General features: G+C 42.2%; 1 protein-coding gene and 1 long non-coding RNA gene across 3 annotated transcripts in view; both read right to left on the reverse strand.

Annotated features, from left to right (window-relative positions):
• Positions 1 to 1,365: 1,365 nt before the first annotated feature.
• Positions 1,366 to 9,479, reverse strand: LOC310910140. Of its 2 annotated transcripts, none has more exons than XR_014590254.1 (4): positions 9,363 to 9,479; positions 8,204 to 8,246; positions 1,881 to 1,984; positions 1,366 to 1,429 (listed from the first exon to the last, which is right to left on the reverse strand). It is a non-coding gene; the product is annotated as an uncharacterized lncRNA (long non-coding RNA). The 2 variants fall into 2 exon arrangements; XR_014590255.1 differs by lacking the exon at positions 9,363 to 9,479 and adding an exon at positions 9,058 to 9,151.
• Positions 9,480 to 18,432: 8,953 nt separating this feature from the next.
• Positions 18,433 to 25,585, reverse strand: part of LRP5 (LDL receptor related protein 5) — a 130,964-nt gene continuing 123,811 nt past the window's right edge. Inside the window, exon 23 of the mRNA XM_083863891.1 lies at positions 18,433 to 25,303. Coding sequence (XP_083720017.1) covers positions 25,042 to 25,303 — 262 coding nt within the window. The 3' untranslated portion in view covers positions 18,433 to 25,041. The remainder of the gene's footprint in view (positions 25,304 to 25,585) is intronic.

Genomic DNA, 25,585 nt, shown 5'->3' on the forward strand with positions numbered 1-25,585 from the left:
GCCTGACAACAGGCCGCGGGGGCGGGGGGGCGGCGAGGGGGGCCCGGTGTCAGAGATCCGCGCCTGGGATGAGCGACCGGGCGGGAGCCGTGCCCGCCTTCTCCGCAGGCCGGGTTTGTCTTTTTCGGGGCCTGCCTCCGGGCAAGTGCCCGTGAGGCCGCCAACGCCGCCCGACATCCGGCAGTGTGTGTTTTATCGTTAAGGTTAGAAGTGACCTACCTTTAAGGTGATGAAGTCCAGGCGTCAGCCAGCAGCACCACCTTGCTTACCACTAAACCATCGCCCCCCAAGTTACACCGGCCTTTTGAAAACTTTTAAGGATGTTGATTGCACCACTTCCCTGGGAAGCCTGTTCTAATTCATGACCATTTTTTCAGTGAAGACATTTTTCCTAATATCCAATCTAAACCTCCCCTGGTGCAACTTCAGGCCATTTCCTCCTGTCCTGCCTGTTGGCTGGGAGAAGAGGCCAACCCCCAGCTCTGGCTACAGCCTCCTCTCAGGCAGTTGTAGAGAGCAGTAAGTTCTCCCTCGACCCTCCTTTCCCCCAGGCTGAGCACCCCCAGCTCTCTCAGCTGCTCCTCACAGAACTTGTGCTCCAGACCCTTCTCCATTGCCCTTCTCTGGACAAGCTCCAGCCCCGCAATGTCTCTGTTGCAGTGAGGGCCCAGAACTGGACACAGCACTGGAGGTGTGGCCTCACCAATGCCCAGTACAGGGGCACAAACACTGCCCTGCTCCTGTGACCACACTATTCCCAATACAGCCCAAAGCGCTCTGGAGTGAACATGTGTGAGATCCAGGGCTGGTGCTGTGCCTCAGCCTTGGCAAACCTCCCTGGCCACCCCCTGAGGGGCTGCTGGTGTGGCTGCTACACTACAGCCCTGCTTGGCTGAGCACGGTGGGCAGGGGCTCTGCTGGAAAGCTCTGGTGACACACACCTGAGCAGGCAGTCCCTTGGAGCACCCTGTGTCTTAAAGGCGTGAACAAATTCTGGCCATCCAGGATGCTTTTGGCCTTCCCTCACAAAGCCTCCTGAAGCACATCTGCTCAAAAAGATGATGACCCCGCAGGCTCCAGTCCCTGGGCCTCCCAGGGCAGCCTTGCTGGTTTCAGACTGTCACTATCAGGATGACATCCATGTCCCTGTTGGAGACGACCCAGCTGTGGTCAGCAGCACATTGCCTGTGGAGTACCTGCCTGGCCTGGTGTCCACAGGTTTTGTCTAGTTTTGGTGGGCTTTTGCCTGGCTTCAATGGGATTTTGTCAGGTTTCAATGTGGTTTTGGCTGGTTTCTTATCAAGAGGGCACGGGCTACTTAAGGCAAGGACTCATTTATTTATTTATTTATTTATTTATTTACACTGGAGAAAGAAATAACAGGGCTGAAATGATAGTTTAGCATTAGGGTAGTTCTTGCAGGCCCTTCCTGTAGAGGATGTGAAAATTGAAGGGTAGCACTGTTTATTTCGTGTAACAAAGGAAGGGGAAACAATATATTTCTTTAACTTCATTATGAATCAGCAATCTAGGATAAAGCAACTTCACTGCAAATAACGTATCTTCACATCTTTCACATGCTCATCTGACAAAGTTAAACTCAGTACAGCTGTGCTTACATCTTCCTGAAAAACAATATGCAGGTCTACTCCCATTAAGACAAAGCTAATGATATTACAAAGAGATAAATATTGAGGGTGCTGCTGCAGAAAACAGCACCTTTTTCAGGAGAGAAACAGTGATCCAAGCTAGAAATGGGCTCAAACTTTGGTTCACAAGAATAAGGTGCTAATGGGAGTGTGTCTCTACATAAAATATCTTGGGGTTTGGACAAAGGGATAGTGTAATAGCAGTGTAAATGCTTTACAGCGTGTGCTTACCTTTCTGCGTGTGTCCTTTTCAGGTCAGAGGGATTCCACATCTCCTTCACAATGGTATTCTGTTCAAGAATTTCAAAATATGATATAGGCTGCCTGGGGTTTCTCTAAATACAGAAAAATAGGTTAAGACACTTGCTTCTAAGGAAAAGGTAGCTACCAGATTTACAATAGCTGCAAACAGGCTAACGTGGCCTGGCCTTTGTGCTTTGTCCAGAAACTCTTGCCAGCTGCTCAGGTGCTTGGTTTCGTAATGCTGATTGCATAAAAAGCTGGCCACAGTCTCAGCTTTCTTTGTGTTCCTGGGTCTTTCCTACCAGTTGACCAAGCTTTGGCCCCTGTCCTCCCTGCAGACATTATTGGTTCTCCTGAAGATTGAGTTGCAGCATGCATTATCCTACTAAGAGCTGTGCCTGTGCTTGTTCCCCTTCAGTATATGATGGCGCATCCCTATTTTACAAAACTTCTGTGAGCAGAAGCCCTCCTCAAGCCGTGAGCCTGGTGGGTTGCTTCCATTAATAGGATATTGTTGGCTGCCAGCACAGACACATGATCATCTCATTCTGCCTAAATAAGTTAGTGGAACTGCAGCAATTATAGATGCATGTGATCTTAATGTGTCACAAACACATGGTAAAAACTCAGCAGTATGAAATGTATTTGCTGTTATCTACTGAACAGAGTTATACAGTTAGATCTCTGAGTATACAGCCTGGTTTTTGCTTTCTTTTTCATGCAAGCAGATTTATTTAGTAAAATGCACCAAAAAAAAAAAAAAAAAAAAAAAAAAAAAAAAAAAAAAAAAGAAAGGATTATCCTCAAAACAATCAACATGAAATGGGACATTGTTTATTTATTCATCATTTCAGCTGGTGGTCAGTCCAGAAAGCTCTCTAGACTGTATTTGTTCCACATTTATTTTAGGTGTCTCCTTTTTGTTTTCTTTCATTTTACTGTGTCATTTTTTTATTTTTGGGGGTTTTTTGTGGGGGGTTTTGTTTATGTCATACCACTTTCATGTTCCAGCAGAGAATTCTTACACTACCTACAACAAATGGAGATTTCACAATATAAAGTGTGTAGAGGCAGTTCTGGTTGTGTTGTCAATTACAGTGTGTAGGAATGACCCTGGAAATTGTAAATAGAGACTTAACAGGAAAGAATGGGCCTAAACAATGGATGGATGAGTGTACCATGTTAAATGGCACCCCCAGCACAAGCAGGTAGGTTGTTAAAAGGATAATGAGATTATAATATATATATATATATAATATAGCATGCACCAGAAGTGGTATCTGGAGAGGGGATTAATAGTTTGAGTGTAGAACAGCTACAACAGTAACATAGTTAAGTACCTGCTATAGTTCCTGTAAATATTAAGCATGTCCTCACAGACAACTAAGTGTCAAACTGTGCTGCTCTGGACACATCCTGTATCAAATGTGCCCTGGCACCAAGGGATGCATCTCAACTCAGATGAGGCAGGATAATATTCACACTGGCACATATCTGATTTTTCAAGGGTCTTATCACCACCATCACAATTCCAGAAAAGTTTGGGACTTCATAGGCCCTGGTTTTGTCTTAGAGCTTTCCTATCAATATATTTCTAAATCTCGGTTTTGTGCAATTATTTTTTGAAACTCCAACTGTCCAGGTGAAACTGCCATTACCATATAAGTTGCTAATGCCAGGGCACTATTATTTCAAGTAGAAACACTTCATGTCTACAAAGAGTATCTCAAAATACTAATGAACAGCTGGGGGAAATGGGGATGTTACATGGCTTGCCCACCATCACACAGTAAGCTGAACCAGAGGCAAAAAGAGTGAAATCCCAGTCCTTTATCCCTGGGAGTTTATACGCAAATCTGAAGATCTCCACACCATTCCTGTGTCTGTGATTACAGGCAAATCAGAAACAAAAACCTAGCCCACTTCAGGTGACTGTTGTATTTTATTGCTGGCAGGGGAACTCTAAACTTTTAGGCAATGGACTTGAAGCTTGATGGTGTTTTACTAAATCACTAGGCTAGGGTTTCAAGTGTCAGTATCTTAACTTGGTGATGTCTGCTGCCCGTGGCACTTTGAGAGACAGCAGTTCTGATTAATTTCTCTACTCATTCGAGGAAGCCACTTCCTCAGCATAAAGTGATAGGCAAATTTAAAAATTACAAATAATCAGCCTGCTCAGTCACTGTCACCCCATCAAAGGATGCTGAGCATGTTTCCTCAGTGTGCACCTTTAACCCCTCAGCCATAGCTATGCTCTCTCCAGGAGCTGGTGGGCTCCCTGCAGGTGCCAGGGGAAGCATTTCTTAGGGCTTGATGTGACTCAGCAGCTCTGCCACACCTTGGAGAACAAACTTGTCTTCCCAGGAGTGGCACAGCCTGCCAAGCCAGCTTGTCTCATGGCTCTGCAATTGCTGGATGTGACAGCAGAGGAGGGCAGGCAGGACTGTAGCTTTTCAGCTGCATTTCACCATTAGCTGATGCTGCTCTTGTGGAGCCATAATGTCAGACCATGAGCATGTGAGGGGTGTTTCTGCTTCAGCTCTGCCAAGTCAACCACAGTCAACTTGTTGTCTTCCTTTTGTCTCCCCGGGAGAGCTGAGGGACCCTATGAGGGGTTATTTATTTCCAGTTTACCCAGGTTGCAGGCTTGGATTTCCCACAGGCACAGGGAAGCACCAGTGCCTGGAAGGCAGTGGGAACACCTGCACACAGGTCTGGAGCTGAGCCTCCCCACTGGTGATATCTGGCTGTTCAATCAACTCAGGCATAAAATCAAGTCCTAGCTTAACCTCTTTTAATCTGGTTGAGGTTCACTCTTCTGAGCACTGACAAGTTACATGTAGGAAGCAGACATAGAAAAAGCAGGACAATTGGGTGCCTTAAACCAGAGTCCCCATCTCTGTTAACACTGAATGAATATTTGTAGAGTAAGGTCAGCCAAGACAGAAACACCTCTGGTTTAAACATAACCCTTACAAAATCCATTATTCATGTTATGGTTCAGAGGAGAATAGTCTATGAAAGAATTTTAATGATTTGATGTTTAGCCCAACGTCTTATTAAAATTACGAAAACTAAGTAGCTTTAAGAGTAGAGAAGGAGTATTTCTCAACAGTAACATCGTGGTTATACTCCTGAGGGTGAACATGGATGTTTGACTGCACCAGACCCACAAGTTAATCCATTTAGTAGAAACAAAATGTTCAAGTTCAGTTTTCTAATCTCATTTCAGTCATTGATCCTATTAGCATTTCTAAGGCAAAGCTGCTGGGGAGTAGGGTAGAACCTCCATACCATGCCTGTGGCCCTGCTGAAAAGAACACAGGCTTGGAAGGAAGTTTTGGCACTCACTTGAGTGCTTTCACCATCCCCCTTCCATCTCCATGGGAGGGCATATATCAGTATTGGTCATCCTTTTCTCCCACCTGCCCAGCACTAGCAATCAATGGCATATCATCTGAGAGCAAAAAGCAGACAGAACCTGTTAGCTGTGCTGACCTGCCAGCAAAGTGCACAGTGTGGGCCCAGCATGCAGGTGTGGGAGCCTGCTGGGTGGCTGCACAGGAAAGCTGGCCTGACTAATCAACGATGGAGCCTTTCTTTTTCTGAGAGGATGCTGAAGGCTGGCAAGCTGTGCCAGCAGTATGGGCAAAGTACCAGTTTCTTCCCATCCATTTTCAAAAAGAGCAGAGGAAACAGTGATTGGTGAGGGCATGGCCAAAAGGCAATTTGACCTAACTTGTTGAAAATTCCATATACCATATTACACGGGAAAATGGATGAAGAAATGGAAGCCTAATGATCCTAAACATTAGATCCTGGTGCTATCACTGTCCCCATACCAGCCATATATGCAGGGTGGTTTCCCTTGAGCCTTTGGGTTATTTTATCCAGATAAAAGGGCTGGAGGGTTACAGTTTATCTCCCATCCAAGCATAACACTTAGGAATCATGGGCAACAGGGGAATACCTGGTTACATCAGTTATTAACATCAAAAGCAAATGATGCTATAGTAATAAAAGAGGGTGTGTACTGTAAGCAGAAAAAATAATATATAAAATCCAACAAGTATCTGAGGCTGAAACTCAAGTCTAGGGATAAAGGTGAGCAGAACTCAATTTAATATCCATTAAACAACATACACGTGCAGCACCCAGTGCAGGTACAGAGAAGTTGTCCCGGATGACTGGTGTACAGCACTGCTCATCCTTCTCTGATCCTAACCGACTTGACAGGAGCCTGGCAGCATATTCCCAGCCCAGGAGAGCTTGTAGTCTGGTGATTATAGGTACATTTGGGAGGTGCAGGTTGAAATTTCCATGGCAAAAGAAGGGAATGGGAGCTAAACCACAGTCTCATTAAGACTTGTATAAAAGGAGCACCCATGTCCATTTCTTCTTCCTCTGGCTGTGCTTCGAAAGAAAACATACCCAAGGAGTCAAGCTGTAAAGACTCCACTATCCTGGCAGTAGGCCTAGGATTTGGGATACTGACCAAACTGAACTCCTGGGGACTCAGGCCAAATGATACAGAGCTTCTGCACCATGATTCAGATCTCACCTGTTTAGCCCTCTCAGGGCCCTCCTAGTGATTTTTTGGTACCTTAAAGTTTACAGAGCAGCTGAGCAGGAGGATTGCAAGATTACAATTTTATACTGCACTGTCTTAATCCCATTTCAAACCGTTAAATGCTTTTGATATAGACACTAATATGACAGATGAGAAAAAAGAGAAAAAGGCTGCTAGACAAGTACTTGAATACAGATCCCAGGAGAGAGAGTGTTCATTTTTCTTTTGCTTCATTAGATGTGCACTGGGTACTGGTTTTGTTATGTAGTTACCCATTTAAAAAATGTCACACTGTTCAGCAACAGTGCTAATTACCAGCATAACCACATGACCACTCTGGTCTAATGATAGTCCTAAGCCCATGTTATCTTTTAATAGCTAAGCTGATTAAACTAGCACAGAGGAAAAACAAGTTAGAGAAATTACCTTCATGGTAGTTCTCCTAGGAAAATTAAGGTGCTTTTCAAGCGTGCAAAGTGCATGTATTGTGTTATTTCCCAACCAGCCGTGATACAGCTGCCTGGTAACTACTGAGTTTCTGTGAAATGGTAGCAGGGGACCGAAAGAGTTGATAGGAACAGGCTGGATTACCCAGGCAAACTTGTGAGCACAGTCGTCTAATCAGGTGCATGTGTTAGGCAGCAGTTGCAGGTTATTTTTGCTTTAAGCTTTTCCTTTCTCTTCTTTTTCTTCCCCTTTAATTCCACCACGGAAAAGGGTGTGTCATTCTCCCAAACTGGTCGAGATGAAAACTTGTACATAGTTTAAGTACTGCAACCTTGAAATACAGATCCAAACTCTGATTTTAACCCACTGTTCCACTGGGTAGGAAGGAACAAAGGAAGATGTTTCCCTGTCTCAGTGCCGGGAAGGAACACTATGATCAGCTGATCCATCTTTTGAGAACTATGATAACTAAATGAGCAAAGAAAAAACGAAGTGGAAAGATTACCATCACAGTACTTCAAGAAAAAATGAGATGCTTTCTTTATCTCAGCTCCATTCTCTTCCTATCTGTCCTGACCTGCTGCCGTCACGGTGTGGAACATGTATGCGAAGATGAGGAGTGCCTGTCAAAGGGATTAGGCTCCCAAAAAGTCTAAGTGAGTGCAATTAACTCTGCAGGTAGTTCCCATCTCTAAGATAGGAAATGCCTTGCAGAGACCTCATGACCCACTTGACAATGCTATTTAAGCCTTTTTAAATTAGGAAAGTGGCACAGGCATACTAAGGATGCCATATCCAGGCTGAACAGAGCTTGAACTAACCTTAGGATGGACCAAGACAGATGCCAGAATCCAAGGGTAGTTCTCCAGCCCCTGCTTGAGAACAAATATCCCCAAACTCAATTGATCTCACCAAGGATTTGACTATAGCAAATGTGTCACACTCCCTGAGTCCCCCTCCAAGTCTGGATTTTAGATAGCTGATTTAATTCCTCGTGTATGAGGATTTCATCTGACAGCTTCTTTCCAAAGAGTAATTTCACTGCTTGTGTGAACGAAATCAGACATTAATGAATAAGAGTTTTTAAACTGTGCTTGGAAGATCCCACACCAGAGAGCTCTGAAGAGTGCCTGGTAACTGTTCTGTGATACCCCCAAACAGATAAACACCCAGATGTTTTCTGCAGCATTTTAAGTATTTCAAAAGTTTCTCGTTAAGGCATTTAAAAATCTATAAAAGTTAAGAAATATTCTGTTTTCTGAACAAATAATAAGAGTGCATTGTTTTCTCCTACCTGGAAGATCTTCTGTGTTACAGTGAGTCCAATGGCTTCCGCCCTTTGGGTAGAATGTGGTGTCAGGAGTGATCATTATTACTGGGACTGCTTTTATATCTATCAGAATTTGTCCTCAATTTTATTTTTTTTTAATAAATTAAAGACTATAAATACTGAATGACTCTACTCTGACCTGACTGGAGAAACCCACCTAATTTCCTGTATCTCATCTCCTTTCAATCCCATCTGTCCTAACCTTCTTGCCCCCATAGCATGATTAGGTTCCTGAAAAGTGTAGGTGGTTGCAATTAACTGTTCATGTAATTTCAACATCTGAGGAAGGGAATGCCTTGCAGAAACCACCTGAACTGCTTCAGTCATGCTGTGGAAACTTTTCATGTTAAGAGAGATACAGGCACAGAGGACTACAACCTCAGAAATATTTGAAAGTGTTTGTCTTACAAGGATGCACAAAGACATCAACAGGAGTTAAGTACTTAGCCTTGAGACTCTAGGCCTAAATAATATGCAAAGGGCTGCTGAGAAAAATCTGGAACATCTGTCCAAGCCCTGCACATGGATAATAAGAGAAATTCTACTTTTACTGGGTGTTTTTAATTGATTTTTTTTCCTTTTCGTTAGCCCGTCCTCCTATGTGATTGTATATACGTTTGTGTGGGTAAAAATATACATATTTTAATTAGTCTTAAATAATAGCTCTCTATGGTGTGTTAGAAGAGCTGTGTGTGTACTTGGATTTCTGTCAGGCTTCTAAGGCTCATTCCTTGCTGTATTACTTGGTTTATTTGTGCATTGATGTAGTGTCGATTTTCAATCACCCCCCACCCCCGAGGCAGAAATAGGTGACCTACTTTTCAGCCCTGGACATCTGCTAATGTCTCCCTCCTTCTGTCCTTTAACCCCTTCTTCCCTCCTCCCCTCTCTGCAGAGCCTCCCAGGCCTTCCAGGGACTTGTGGCTGTCCTGCAGACTCCTTTAGGACCGTGGGGACTGCTCTGCACAACAGGCAGATAATCTAGGAGGCAGTGCTGGGGCAGGACTGCACACACGACATCAAAGAGGGTTGCAGTTCTGCCTCTGTGCTATGAGAATGTCATCTCAATAGCATCCCAAAAGCCAGGCCCAGGTACCAGCTGAAAAGTCCCAGAACATCTCACCTTCTTCTCACAACCATCCAACCACTTCAGGGCTGACCAAAAGTTAAAGCATGTTATGGTTCTCCATTGGGATTTTTCCCTTTCACAGAGGCAGTGCTTCCTCCCAAAGGCCTCCTCTGTTATCACTGCTCTTATGAAGCAGATATTGGGCGTTGCCTTGTAATCTTCAGCAGCAGTGTTACTGTCCTGGCTCCGTTAGGACCCTTCCTTGCTCCGTTAGGAACTTTCAGCTGGAGGCAGCAGGAGTGTTTGCTTGCACTGTGGCTTTTTTAGGCAGTGCCAATGTCATGCTTTGGCTCTGGATGGTAGGCAGTAATCTGCAAGGTTGTCCAGCCTCTGACTTTCCTGGCCCACAGCATTTGTGGATTTGCAGGTCAATAGTGACAAAGGATGTGGAAAAGACAGTGCTACTTAATGCCTTCTTTGCCTCAGTCTTCAGTAGCAAGACCAGTAGTTCTCCAGATACCCAGTCCTCTGAGCTGGAAGACAGAGATAAGGAGCAAAACAAAACCCCCATAATCCAGGAGAAAATGGTCAGTGACCTGCTACTCATCTAGACGTACACAAGTCTGTAGGCCCTGATGGGATCCACCCAAGGGCACCGAGAGAGTGGTGGAAGTGTTTCCCAAGCCATTTCCAATCATTTGTCAGCTGTCCTGGTGAACTAGGGAGGTCCCCGCTGGCTGAAGTCAGCAACTGTACTGCCCATCTACAGGAAGGGTTGGAAGGAGGATTTGGGGAACTACAGACCTGTCAGCCTGACCTTGGTGCCAGGGGAGGTCATGGAGCAAATTATCTTGAGTGCCAGAATGTGGCATACACTGGAAAACCAGGGGACCCAGCCAGGATGGGATTTTGAAAGGCAGCTTGACCAACCTAATCTCCTTTTATGACAAGGTGATCTGTTTAGTGGATGATGGAAAGGCTGTGGATGTGTCTGCCTGGACTTCAATAAAGCCTTTGACAGCTTTCTCCACAGGATTGTTCTGGGGAAACTGGCTGCTCATGGCTTGGATGTGTACACTCTTTGCTAGGTAGAAAATTTGCTGGATGAGTGGGCCCAGAGATGGTGGTGATTTGAGTTAAATCCAGGTAGTGGCAGTTCAGAGGTGGTGCTCCCCAAAGCTTAGTGTTGGGGCCAGTCCTGTTTAATATCTTTATCAATGATTTGGATGAGGGGATCAAATACCCTCAGTCAGTCCACAGATGCCACCAAGTTGAGTGGGAGCATTGATCTCCTGGAGGGTAGGAAGGCTCTGCAGAGGACTCTGGACAGGCTGGATGGAAGGGACAAAGCCAATTGCATGAGGTTCAAGGTGAAGTGCCAGGTCCTGCCCTTGGGTGACAATAAACCCATGTAATGCTACAGGCTGGGGGAAAGTTGTTTGAAAAGCTGTCAGGTAGAAAAGTACCTGGTTGACAGGAGCTGAACATGAGCCAGCAGTGCCCAGGTGGCCAAGAAGGCCAATAATGCTGGCCATCAGAAATAGTATGGCTAGCAGGACTAGGGAAAGGATCTGTACTCGGCACTGGTGAGGTCACATCTTGAACCCTGAATTCAGTTTTGGGCCCCTCACTCCAAGAAGACATTCAGGTGCTGGAGTGAATCCAGAGAAGGAAAACAAAGCTGGAGAAGGGTCTGGAACACAAGTTTTATGAGGAGCAGCTGAGGTAGATGGGGATGTTCAGTCTGGACAAAAGGAGGCTCAGGGGGATCTTATCAGTCTAGAGAGTTTGTCACCAGGTGGGAGTTGATGTCTTCTCCCAAGTAGTAAGTGACAGAACAAGAGGAAATTGCTTCAAGTTTCAACATGGAAGGTTTAAACTGAATGTTAGGAAAAATTTCTGAAAGCATTGTCAGGCATTGGAACAAGCTGCCCAGGCAAGTAATGGCATCAATCATCCCTGGAAGTGGTCAGAATGCATGTAGATGCAGCAGTTTGGGATAAGGTTTTGTGGTGAACACAGTGGTTCTATGCTAATGGTTAGAGCTGATTACTTTCAGGTCATTTCCAACCTTAATGATTCTATGATTCTAAGAGTGCAGTGTTGCCAGGTGATTTTTGTATGGGGGCCAAGATCAGACTCTGACCTGTGGCACCCAGGACTTTCGACTGGTTTTGCAATGCAAATACAATTCCAGTTTGGTTAGTTTATGCACTGGCTTTATTGACTATACATGTTTCCCTTCTGACAAACAGCAGGTGGCATGTTTTGATCAAGAATATAATCTCTCTATCAGACTCTGGGGAGACAGGGGAAGATGCACAGTGATTGGGAAAAAAATAATGCAGTAGAGATGCCCTTTCACTAATTTGTTATCTTAGCTTCAAGCTGCCACATAAAAAGATCCCTTCTCCTGGGGCAGTCCTACCTCTTCTTGCTAGTGATGGTCCAACAGGAAGGGAAGTGTAGTGTTTCCCTTTGCAGCAGCTCAGATGAAGGTGCTCAGGCACCTCAGCCTGTGGGAAGGACTGAGAATATAATATTCCCATGCTGACACACTGCTGCTGCTGCATTTTAAACATTTGGTGAAGTTCAGTGGGGAAAGCCCACACCATGTACAGAAGGAGTTAACAGGGGCCAGGAGTAGACACTGAGTTCTAACTGCTTACATGTTCTCATTTAGGTAATCAGTTGCTGCACTCCTATATGCCTCATGTACAGGGTGTGAGTTCACAGACGTTTCAAACTTCTGATTTCCCATGCAAGGAGGAGGTCTTCAGGTATTTCATCAGCTACAAAGAGTAAGGTCACCCAAAGTAAGTCTCTGCCCTCTGGACAGGAAAAGCAAAGCAGCTATAGAAGTTTGATCTCATTTTTGTGGAATTAAACTCTGGACTTCTGCAACTGATAAACAGCACAGTTTGGAGCAGGCTTTGCTTGAACACATCATTTGCAAGCACCCAGCCCTGAGTCTGGCTCTTTCCAGATCTGCCAGCTCCTGCAGCAGCTTTGGGACCCTAGAGAATCATACTTGTGTCCCTGAGGTTTGATCTGCCCCTTGAATGAAGCCTTCACAAAGGACAGGAGGCTCAGCACAGCCATTTAAGCCTGTGGCATGGAGCAAAGCTCAAAGAAAGGACAGTACAGAACTGATGAACAGGGGAATGAATGTATGTTTTCTACATGAGAATCGTGGCTTGACTTGGGATATACACAGATGTTGATTTCAATTCAACAGAGTCAAGGATAGTTAGTTAATTCCTAGGATTCCCAAGCATTCATATCTAAGCATATGTAGAAAATATAAATATATATTTAGAGAGATATAATACACATAGCAATGTTATATACATAACCTCCAAAAAAGGGACAGTACAGAAGTGAGGGGCAGGTAAGAAAATGTGTATACATATGTGTATAGGTAGATAACTATTTTTAACAACACCAAAAGGATCAGTTGTCAAAACTTTTTAACCCCACACAGATATGTATTATTGCTGAGTGTCTTTCTTTTCAGAAGTAGCAAACTCAGCAGTTACAAAAGCGAAACACTGGCTCTTCCAGCCCAAAGGGCCAGGATATCTGTGGGCAGGTTGGGCACTGGCATATTTCTTGTTAGAGAGAAACAAAACAGTCTACATGGGAGAAATTATTCTACCTGCTGTCAAACAACACTCAGCAGCAAACAGAAGCAGCTCCAAGTGTCTGCATTTACCTCCAAGTGTCTGCATTTACTCCATGGTAGGCAAGAAGAAAAGAGAAAATGATAGATATGCTGATGATTCCCTTTACTGAGCTGCTTTTTCCTGGTGATGCTAAATCCTCCCTATGTCCTTGACAAATGCAGGTGTCTCTGCAAACAAGTGCTATAAGGACACTCTCTCTCTCTTTCTTTTTTTTTTTTTTTCTTTTGTCCCCAACAGATCATTTGTTCTCTCTGGGCATTCTCATCCCGAGATGAGAATCTGGACTTTTCCAGATTCTCATCTCAGGATTTTCATACCTTCCACGTTTCCCTCCAAAGAAGAAAATGAGGGGATAGAGAAACAGACTGATTAATTTGTTCTGAAACCTTGCATACGTCTCATCATATTAATGCTGAAATCAGACACCAAACAAACTGTTGCCTAGCAGAGATGCTGCTTCCACCAACAAGAAAGGGGGTTTACTGTTACAGATTTTCTATGGCTGAGAAAAATTAGCAGGAACAGCAAAATATTGCCATGTAAGTATTTCTACAGTAGGGTTTTATTATATAACAAAAAAAAAATTCTCACTCTCAGGAAAGCTACACCCACCATCAGTGTTTACTCTGTGAAATCGAGTGCAGGGGTGGAGAAAGGATGGGTGATTCCCCCTTGAAAAGGGAAGCTCTGGAGCTATGTTTACTTTGGGGAATGGCAACTCTTCAGAGGAGATGACTGTGCCACCTTGTGGCGTTGCTTAGTACTAAGCTCTGAAGTATTTATGTGTATTTTAACATTGATGTCTCCACATAAATGTCAGATGTGCCCAGGAGGACCAGGGCAGTGATTGTCCCCCTGTATTGGGCACTGAGGAGGCTGCATATAATTTGAATAGGTTTCAAAAACCAGAAGTGGTTGACATAAAAATGTGAGGGTAGAACATGCCACTCCAATTAAAGAAAAAAAATTAAAAACACTAATCCACCTTCAAAAGACACTGTAATTTAAAGTGTTTTAAGCAACCTCAAATGACATAGAACATATGAAGGAAGTGAAAATTCCTTTGAAAATAACCATCATTTATTTTTCTCTAGCCAGAGAAAAGGTAACCTTTTAGCAAAATTGGAAGAAAAGATACTGTTCCTTTGACATCTGCCCTCTCTCTTTTTTTTTGTGAGCAAGCTGAAAAGCCATCCTGTGCCTCTTCAGGTCTTTCTTCCCCAACCTTAAATGCAGTCATGGCAATGAAATCCAATCTTCTGTTGTAAGACTGAGAAGAGGTTGTCCCTACACCTGCTACTGTCTTTACAAGGCCTAATCTCCGAGAAGTACTTCTGGAACAAGACTGAAAATGGGATTCTAAATATTTCCTTGTTGGCTGCATATCTAGAAATCCAGCAGGATCTGGAAATAAACTAGACTCTTCAAGTGCTCAATTCACAAAACCTACCCTCAGTTCTAGATGGAAACAAGATACCAACTTATAAAATGAGACAAAATACAGTATCTCTCACAAGGCCCAGTTTAGGACAGGATACATATATTCCTCAATCTCATTCATCACCAATTCCTGATATTTCAGGTCTGGTCCTCCAAGCAAGTTTACAAGTAAAGACACATGGGTTCCTATTCAGCTTTCAACTAAGTGTGCTGCTTCATCCTGTACAGATACAGCAGTCAGCTTTCTACATTTTAGATTCTCAAACTTGGAACTTCCCTGAACCCTGTTTAATTCTTCCAGAGTTTGTTCACACACAGCATTCATCTCCCAGGAACTGGCTGTAACAAACACGTCCTCTGACCACTTGTTTACCTTGCCTCTAGATTAAGACTTCAGTATTTCATGGATACAGCAGCCAAAACTGCAGAGGAAATGGGTAAGAATGAGGGCTAAAATCCATTAAATATTCACATATCCTCCAGGATTCCTTATTAACCTTCCTCTAAGGGCTAAGCATAATATTCAGGTTGAGAAATGTAAACTACCTGGGCTCCAGTTAATTGCTAGCTCCTGTAGTATATCAGGCATTAACAAGAAGGAAGGGGAACTGAACGGGAAAGGAACCTTTTTACCTTTTCCCCTCACTTCTGAGAAGAAAGGGTTTCTTTTCCAGTTGGGGAAAAGCATGGCAGGAAGAGGGAAGCCTTCCACCATTGGTTTTCATTCTCTCAGGCTTGGTGAGCATTGTGCATGTAACCCTCTTTTTCCACTTTTTTACACTTTTGCTACAGTATTGTCGCTGTCTTGGTGGGGCACTGAGTTGGAGAGTACCATTCCTAAACCATGACAGCACCTCAGCTCATGAGCTCCCACCTCCCTGAACATTTCTGTCTAGTCTGGATCCAGGGAATCCAACTACTGAACACTTCTCACTCTATTGTTCCCAGTACCTGGGCTTTTGGTACAACCACCTATAACAGGAAGGAGAAGCTATGGATATTGACCTTTCCAAATGCTGCAGGCTATGTATAGCTTGGGAAGTGACAAACTTTTGAAATCTGGTGTCCAAATTCTATTCTCATTTTTAGTGACCACTTATGTACAATGCCTACAGTAAAATAAGTGTAAGCATTAAATCTATTTCCTTACAACCTAGAAGGAATTCAGATTGCTATGAGAGAAATTGTCTAAGAATTAAGTCCTAATTAAATCTGTAACAATAGCCTGGTAAGCCAAATTAAAATACAATGGAAAGCATTGTCCCTGTTCTCACAAGTGTTTCTTATAACCTTCTAGGCCATGCAAAGTTCAGTAACGAACATTGCCCCCCAAGTAATAGACTGTCAAAGCTGCTGTTATCCCTTAAATCAGATTTATTGCCAAAGTAGCTCTGCCTTTGGGAAACTGTAATAGAAGGCACTAACCTCAATTAGGGCAAGTCCAGATCCTGTCTTTGCAGGATGTCCAGAATATATGTAAACTGTTGATATTTTTCTATTCCAAAAGCCACTCTAACTTCAAGCCTATTTACTATTCATGTTAATTACGGACAACAGACCAGTCTCTAATTGCAAGAGGAAATTCAAGACCTTATCCTGCCCTTGCCATGCCCCTTCCAGCTGTTGTGTCGTGTGAGGAATCCATCAAAACCCAAACTGGGCAGAAGCAAGTAAATTGCTAGTCCTAATCTTTACTGTAGCTATGATCTTGACCAGCTGATCTGGCAATACCCCTTGCAGTTAGACAGTCCTTGCTTCATTTTTTCAATATACTCAGAGTCCAGCAATTAGCCTGGCTCATCAAGCCTCCATTTCTCAGATGCCTCTCCATTGCCTTTTCCCCTGCACCCTGCTCTCCACAGCACCACACATGGCCTCAAAGGCTGCCCCACCATTCCCCAGCCATTCACTCAAAGGACAACCTGCATTAAACCCCTCAGAGCACAGGTGCATGGAAAACAGCCATATCTGTCCTAAAAAGCATTAGTTTCACATGAACTCCTCCCCAGAACTCAATGTGGGCTTTTTGGCAGCATGTGGGCACATTTAGCTCACTGTATTGGCTCTGCCTGACATGGAGCTCATTTTCCCCACATCAGCTCTCATGGTGCTGCTCTTTGCATTGTTGGTAACACCCCAGTGTTCTGGCTACTCCTGAGCAGTGTTGCCACAGCATAAGTGCTGTCTCTCCAGCATTAACCCCTCACCAGGAGGTTGGGGGATGGGCAGGATCTTGGGAGGGGACATCCCCCACACTGACCAAAGGGATATATTCCGTGTGATACGATGTCTGCTCAGCAATAAAAGCTCGGAGAAAGGAGGAGAAAGGAAGGGCAGTAGTTATTTATGATGCTTGTGTACAGAAGCTTTGAGGCTAGCATAAAGCATGGAAGGATGCTTTATCCATGGAGCTGAATAGGTTAGGACCAGGCTGTTCTTGAATGCAGCTGTGAGCCACCCATGCTGTGGCAGAATGCATTTCAACCACTTTAGCCACCTCCTAGCACATCCAGACACAGTTACTCAGTTCAATCCTCAGTGATGCTGCACAAAATCAGCCAAACACCTTGATCTTCCCTGCCACGGACAGTAAAAGCTGGGATAGCTCCATAAAAGATCAGGACCAGTGGATTTGGAATTAGGTACCCTTCCCTGTGACCACAGGTTCAGTCCTGGGAATGTATTCAGATTCCATTCAGACAAATGATGTATCAGAGCTTTATTTCTTAATTACAATGTAAAGAAATCTGTAAGCTATGGGAGTGTAAGGCTACAAAGATCCATCCAGACAGCTGAGCAAGTCTTTCTGGAGCAAAAAGAAAATACTGGGTCCTCTGGTTTCAAGAAAAATCTGGGATAAGGCACTTGAGGAGTCACAATGATAGATCTGCAGAAATCTGTATTATTGTGTGGGATACATGTATCAGACACCTCCCTGCAACCAGGCAGTGACAGACACAATCCACTCCAAGACGACCTTGTGTATCTTTTCGGGAGAGAAAGCCTAGCTACAGCCAGGAGATCCAGAAAAAAAAAAAAAAAAAAAAAAAAAAAAAAAAAAAAAAAAAGAAAGTGGGACTGTTCTGCTTCAGGCCATATGAAATCCTAAAAATCTTTCTGTACTTCTGAGTAATTTGGTCCAACTTTTCTAAGACAATAGGGTGATGGAAGACCTGTTCCAGGCTGAGAAGAGCACCAGAAATTAAAATTTGTCATTTTCCTTCAAGCTACAAATCCATCCTATCAGCAATGGTATAAATCACTAGGTCTAGGCAGTCATGATATGGCTGCTCCGGGTTCCATTTATATTAAGTATTATTAGCAAGGATGATGTGGCTAAGAGGAAAAATATTTTGACATTTTCTGGTTCTGTTTAATGCAAAACCTGGAAGAACTTTGTAAGAAATAAACAGGTCTCTGAAAGTATGCTCTTTTTTTTTCTAGCCTGGAAAAAGCAGAAGAAACAGAACTGGACTTCACGACTGCTGATGACTGCTCAGAAACACTTCAGGAACACTGAGTCCCATCTAACCAGCACACAGGAAAAAGGGTATCTCCACTAAAAATCATTTTGACTTTTAGGTTAAAATCAAGACAAAACTAGACTCAATGGAACTAGTTCTCAAGTATGTTCACGATTAAAAAAGAAGCCATTATTGAAAAAGTTTACTTTGACATCCTATAGCATCTCTTTAAAAGGTATCATGCAATTTAAAAAGAAATACAGATCAGATTAATCAGAACAACTGAGATTTTTCCTATGGAATGTAACAATTTTTGTAAGATCATGATGCTGACAAACTTGTGGTAAGTTCTATAGCTAACAACTCTTAATTCTAAAGGTGATTTGCTTTCCAGCCCTCACTGTTGTACATTTTAAAATTAAAACCAAGGAGACAGCACTATCCTTATCTTAAACAGTATCTAAAACAGTTGTGATATTGGCTCGTTGTCTCTACTGTAGGTGATGAAACAGCTTTGCTCATAAAATGGCTGCTAAGCATTTCTTTTTAAAGCATTTATTATAAAACAAAATCCACATAATCTATAGTACAAAAGCAGAGTCTGTTATCTGTACAAATATTTATACAAAATACCAGTTACTTCAAACAAGCCTTTGGTTTTGTTAACATAAAGAAACATTGCGGTTTCATGACCAGAAAATTGTTAACGTACAATGGTCTGAAGTGATGACAGCCTCAAAGATTTTTTTTACGACAGTATTACCAAGTCATTTGTGTGCTAGAAGGCCATGATTGGCAAAATAATTGATAAAGACTTTCTGTAACACAATAAAGATTTTACTGCTCTAATGAAAATTGTGACATGCTGAAAACAGAATTAATTTAATCCCCAAACATGTAAATATCAGTTACTGGCATTTTTTAAATGCTACGTATTTTTGACAGGTATTGGGATGTCTGTTGAAATAGATATGAATATATAAACCAAAGTGAACTTGAAAGAATGCATTTGAGAGAAACTCCAAATATTACAAATTCAAAACATGCATGCTCTAAAAAACCTCCAAAATTGTAAGTTTTCAGTTAGTTCCACAACTCGTGGCTGTTTGTATTTTAACTGAAGAGAACCCTAACAATAATACAAAGCTTTGTTAAAACCAGCGGAGTACAATCTACAATTTTTTTCCCCAGTTTATATGTTAATCTGTTTAAAATACACAAGGCACTGAAGTATTGGGTTTGGTTGTCTTTTGAGGTAACAAATGCTACAAAATGATACACATATAAAGCTGTAATTATTAGGCTGTTTGCAGAATACACAATTTAATATAAATATAAAAAGATTATGTGTGGGTTATATAAAAATTCTTGGTACTCTTTGTATATTCCTGTACATTTACAATAGCAGCAATTGCAATACAAGTAGGTGAGTAGGAAAGTGGTCTGGGTTAGAGTTGAGTTTAAGACACCCCCCAAATTTCACACAGCCATCCTCTCGCTTTCAACACTTTTTGTTTCACCTCCACAGGCTGATGAATTCTACGTACAATTATTTACAGGCTGCAGGATCTCTGTACAAACCAACCAGGAATATTGCTCCCTTTGTCAAAGGCAGCCACCCCAGGAATGCTGTCACCAGAGTGGCCTTGTTCTTATTTACAGAAAGGTGCATCAGTGGGAGCACTCACTTTTCAGAGGTTTCAGTGGTGCTGAATTAGTCTGTAACTGGAGCTGTCAAACTTTTCTCCTCTGACAAGCCCTTCTAAGCACATTCTCTGCATGCATTTTGCCAATGTAAACCGACCTGTTTAGGAATTGCCATTGTGATCTTCTATCCACCAGGATTCTGTGTTGCTGGGTGAGGACCTAGGCCTGACTCCAGAAGTGGGCTGCAAGAAGGGCTGTGCTTCATGCTGGGAACAGCCAGGATGTGGCAGCTTGTCACAGGTGGTTGGGAGCACTTGTCAGCATGCCAGGACATGGCATTTTGAAGGATTTTGTTGTGGAATGCAGAAGACATATCAGACTGTTTTCCATCATTCCTATCAGCAGGCTTAACATTGATTTAAAACAATTTTTTTTCCTTGCAGGGAGTATAATTCTATGTGAAAAAAGCCCACAGTATAGCTAACCAACCTCAAACAAATGAAAGAAAATCACCCTTTAGACAATCTAGAGTAAGTGTTCTCAGGAAAGAGGTAGAATGCCTAACAGGATTGAAAATATCTATGCCTATTAAATATTTCTTTTAATGTGCATTAAATACCTTAAGCTGTTAAGCTAAACTTAAAACTGCTGTAGAAAGGGAGTTTCGTATATAATGATGAACAGAAACTGTTGCAGTACCTAAGGGAACACCAGCAGAAACAGCAATCACCTCTCAGAGTTTAGGATTCAGCCTTCCATGAATCTCTTACAGACACGGCAAATTTACAAGGACTCTACTTATAATCCCAAATTGAGTCACAACACACAACCACCAAATGACTGAGCTGTAAACAGTTATCTTTGACTGTTGTCTAGCTTGTCTAAGGCTCTGTCCATGCATGCACCTTTATAAAATATCCTTCAGCACTGCAACAGCAAACATATTCTAATTCAGGGCTCTGTGCCAGGCAGTCGTGCATGTTATTAATTATTGGGAACACGCTTGCCTTCTGTTTTCATTTCCCGACATTAATGGATATCATTTGTTGTACAATTGTAAGCACAGCTACTCATTTGGACAGACTCAACATAAACCCCAACAAAATGACAGAAGAGATCTGCTTCCAAAAATGCTTGAGGCCAACAGGACGCACAACTTTTGTGATGGTTAACTGAGCACACTTGTGAAGTAGCACAACATGCTGGAGAGGCTCTGAGGAAGGGCAGCACAAGAGCCCTCCCTAGCAAAGGGATCTGACCCTGCAGGCCACAGAGGAGTGACATCAGCCCAGGGTGACCAGCTCTAACTTGAATACTCCTGCTTCCAAATCCTTTTTTCCTGCTTTGCACGGAGCATCAGAATATCAAAAGCCCCAGAATCCAAGAGGCACCAGTTGGCATAAATATGGTGAGAACATCATGAGTCCTGGACCTTGCACATGACGTTCCAGATACCAGGTGGAAAACAGACCTAGGGTAAACAAGCTTGGAGATTTCCAGAAAGCCCATCCTAGGTCTGTAAAGCAGGTATTGAGCGAACAGACCATTTTGTTGTCACTTTGAAAAGAAGCAGAACTTTTAGGGAAGTGCCTGTACCTTTGCAAACCACAAAAATGAAGGCTTATTACTGAAAATCAATTCCATTATTCCAAAAGAATTTTGTTTCCCACTAATTTCTGATGTCCTCTTTAGAATATGCTGATAATGGCATAAACTCATTTTAGACACAGAGCATTTTGTACTATAACACTATTCTGAAGAAATTATTATTTGTCATACACACAGATTTAGCTTAATCTTAGCCTAAGATCTAGTGATCTGTCCAGACAGAAGAAATCTGAGTAAGAAATCTAAGTAAGGCAGCTGGGATAGTGCTCATGCAGTTTCCTCAGACTCATCCAGAACAAATTCACTACCTCTACTGCAAATTTAAAGGTGCACTGGCTATAGACCAGTCTAGCTGAAGTCAAGCTATAATTTGCACAAACTGTTCCTTGAAATGAAAGAATCCTTGACTGTCGAAGATGATAACTTGTCCATTTACCTTACAGCCTCACACTGCTGCTACACCTGCCCTGCAGATGGGACAAATTCTACAGGAGGGAAGACCCAAGTGGCTGCTTTCATGACAGTACTGCAGGACAGGCAAGCTGGGCCATCTGTCCTGCAAATCTAACATAGAATCAACCATATCATTTGCCCATAACTGGCTGCTCTCCAGACACCATTCCTTGTTACACCCTGAGTTGTTTCAAGTGCTAATATGCAGTCACAATAGGCTTGGAAAATAGTGGTTGAAAACACTGATTCAAGTACTCACAAGCTCACACAGGTAGCTGAATCACATGTATCCCTCTGCAGGTTATTAGGGTAGAACTCCTTAAATGTTTCAGTCAAGTTTCTCACAGAAAACCTCTGGGTTATTTAAACTATGCTTAAGTCTCCCCAAAATGCAACTTTCCTCTCCATATTTCCTATTCATCCCTGAACTGCCAGAATTTCTCATATGTACTCATTAATTCCCTGCAAGTCCTTCTCTCATCCTTATCTAGAAGAAAATAGCACCTATTTTCTATGTTTTAGCCTGAAAGTTCACAGGATGAAAACCAGTAAGAACACAGTGGAGATATTCCAGAAAGTAGTTCCTGTTGCTCAGATTTTCTTCCTGGTCTTTTCTAACACCAGGAAGTATATATATCTTTTAAAGTATATAGTCTACAGCAATCAAAAATAATATTTAGTATTTAAATGTCAAGATGCTAAATTTGTATAAAATCTTTTTTTGGAAAAGGCTTTTAGTGTCAGTAATAGGGAGCAGTGTGGGGCTTTGATTTTTATCACCAAACTTCTAGTGCCTAAGAGAAGGCTATTCCTCAGCAAACATCAACAGCAAGAGGCTATGAATGTTCAGCTGAAATAAAAATGTACATTTAATTCACCCAATTTAGCAAGTGCTTCCTTCCTTCTTAAAACCTAAGCTCCAAAACAATGTGACTCTTAAGACAGTTCAACTCTCAGTAAAAATGCTAATCTTCTTGGACTCAATTCCAATGTTTGTAATAGGATACAAATCTTCAGATGAAGTGGTTAGGATTCTTATGGTTATGGCTCTTTAAAAAGATCAGTGGTTTAATAATAAAAAAATAAGTAATACTGCATCCAGTGTCATCACAGGAATACAGGAAAATTAATGGAGTATCTCTCTCTAAGCTAGAAGTGTGACATGAAACAACTAACGAATTCATTATAAACAGTGAATAGTTATCAAGCAGAAAATTACATATGATATGAAATTGGACTACCAACTGCTGTAATGCAGAACAAATACTCTTTTATGCAATTCATGTAGCACATAAAATACCCTGTGGATGTATGTTCCTAATTTAGTTAATTGAAACATGATCACATGAGAATTGCTTTTTTTCACCAAACCATCAGTTCAGGGGTTGGCTAAGTCACTCCAAGAGTAACAAACTATGACCTTGCCCATCACAAAGAACCCATTCTTAAACTCTATTTCTGTAGTTTTCTCTACGAAAACTCATCTTCTTTGTGCTAATCTCTCAAGTAAAAATTTAGACATGAAGGTAGTAAAAGCTACTTTAGGAGTTTTAGTAACACACCAGTGACAGCACAAATCCTACCCTTGAACTGTGCAGACAGGAAGAACAGATCTGGATGAATAAATCTGAAAACACAAAGTGGATCAGAACACTGTGGTCCCAGCCCTTACACCACCACAACCAAGACCTCTCTCCTGGAGTTGTAGGGCTCCTCTGATGTGCTCTCAAATAATTTGCTAAAAAGACCCAAAGCCAAGTACAATTTTAGTTCAAACAAGAAAAAAGTTTCATTGTTGCCATCAATATTAAAGCTGTTGAAGGCCCAACACATCTGTTATTGAACAGCTGCAGAAACAGGTGCAAGTTTGCATATTCAGAACTTCCCTCAGATGCCCCAAGCAGGCACTCACATTATCATCAGTGCTGAATTTATAAAGAGCCATACAATACCCAATCCTTTTTGCTACAGAGAAAGAGTAATTAAAGCAAAAAATTGTCTTCTGAATTTGAAAGGGACCGATTCTATCTCCCCTATTCCCTAATGGGTTTTTTCTAGGAATGGGAGCAAGGACTTTGCTGATCTTGATGTCCTAATGTTTCAGCAGTTCGTACAAGTTAATCATTTTTATATCAACATGAATAGAAAAGCAGTATTTGTCTTTTCTCCCTCTTCTATTCTTTTTTCTACTTATTTCTAAATCTGAATCATGTGGCAAATGTTTATGAGATATGACTAAACTGATTTTTGATTTGAGCTATGCAGATACCATTTTTCTAGAAACACCAGTTAAAACCCGAATAACTTTCCTCATTTGAATACAAGTGACCATTTTGATCCACTTTGGAAAATGAATATTAAGAGAAGAAGCAATTCTCCAATCAACTTAACATGGGTGAACACCTCAGAAACCTGGCACGGTGATTACAGGACTTTTGAGAAAAAGAAAACTAGCACTGTGTTTTAAGAAGCAGCTGACTGTTACAGCTTCCTCCCAGACAATCACCAAAGCTTCACAAGGGAGGATGAAGGAGCTTGGTTGCATCACTGTTAAAACAGCGAGTCTGACCAAATTTGCAGTTTGTTGGGCATTTCTCTTAGCTTAAATACCACTTTAAACTCGACCCTTGCTCTCACCCACAGGTTAGTACAACTGCTTCTGCTACCACTCACCCAGTCAGGTGGGGAACTGGTTGGGACTAAACCAATTTTTTTAGGACTGATTTATTTAGCCTAAATAAGTTATAAAATTGGCCATGTGCAGAGTGCCACTGATGTGAGGTAGGACATGATGCCTGTGGGTTTAGTTAAGCAGGAAGATTTGGCCAAGAGAAGTGTTCTCTCAGTTCAATGCTAAGCAGATGTAGAGGGAGGTTTGAAATTGAGGTCTTGGCACTCAAGTTCTGCTGGGAAGCATTCAGCTCACTTGCAAACAGGAGTATCTAAGGGTTGTGATCCTGCACATTTTCTTCCAGTGGTGGTGAAGGGATGATCCTGACAACTGTATTTGATGGGTTTTTCTTCTCTAGGAATAAGTCTGCATCTTTCTTTAGATGACCCCTCTTCCCACAAGCCACTTAGTTTTCTTGTCTCACATTAACAAGAAGAACTACATACCCTTTTTGCATGTAAAAAGGGGACTTAAAAATGCAGAAAGTTTCAACATTCCCTCCCCAAATCCTTTGGAGACTGAGTCAGTTACATGACTTCAAAAAGGCAAATATGGCACAAAAGAATGGAAATTAAGTTAAAAAAATCAATTTTATAAATATTCTTCCTCTGTACAATTTTTCACAGCCCCACTCCTCCCACCCATTTTTATTCACATTTAGTTCTGTTTAATTCCCACCCAGATTTATTTTTAAATCATAAAATATATATTTTAAATCTGTTCATATTTTAAAATATTTACAGGAAAAGTTCCTTCTGTTGAGGTCATGAAGAGTCTGTACAAGGAGAGGGTGGAGGGGGGTAGAGGTGAAAATAGCTTCGTTCCGTGGCAGGAGACGGAGGGCAACTTTCTTCTGCCGACATGTACTGACTGCGAGGTGTGGGTGGAGGGGGGTAAGGGTCTGAGTCTGAATTTAGATCTATATAGTATTTGTTGGCCTTCCATCGACTGGTAGTATAGTCACTGTCACAGACATCTGTGCTGCAGGGGGTTGTGGGTGGAGCTATCCCTCGTATAAGGTACGGCCTGCACAAAAACAAAAAAAGAAAAAAGCACGTGCATTAGTTGCAATCTGGGGAGAAAAGAAGGAAAAAAAGAAAGAGATTGAACAGCTCTGTGTGTTCAGTCAAAACCCCTGCTCATTAATACTACATGAGCCTTAATTCAGACTCTCAGAGAAATCCAACAAAAACTACCTGAACTGTGTCAATTTTGAATGGCACAACTACCTCAGGCAGCAGCACATTCTTCCAGCCCCTAACCTACCAGAGGAGAGCACTCTGACCATTTAGCCCAGTCACTAACAAA

The sequence above is a fragment of the Zosterops lateralis genome (genome assembly GCF_965231275.1).
Source record: "Zosterops lateralis genome assembly, chromosome: 6".
Classification (NCBI taxonomy): Eukaryota; Metazoa; Chordata; class Aves; order Passeriformes; family Zosteropidae; genus Zosterops; species Zosterops lateralis.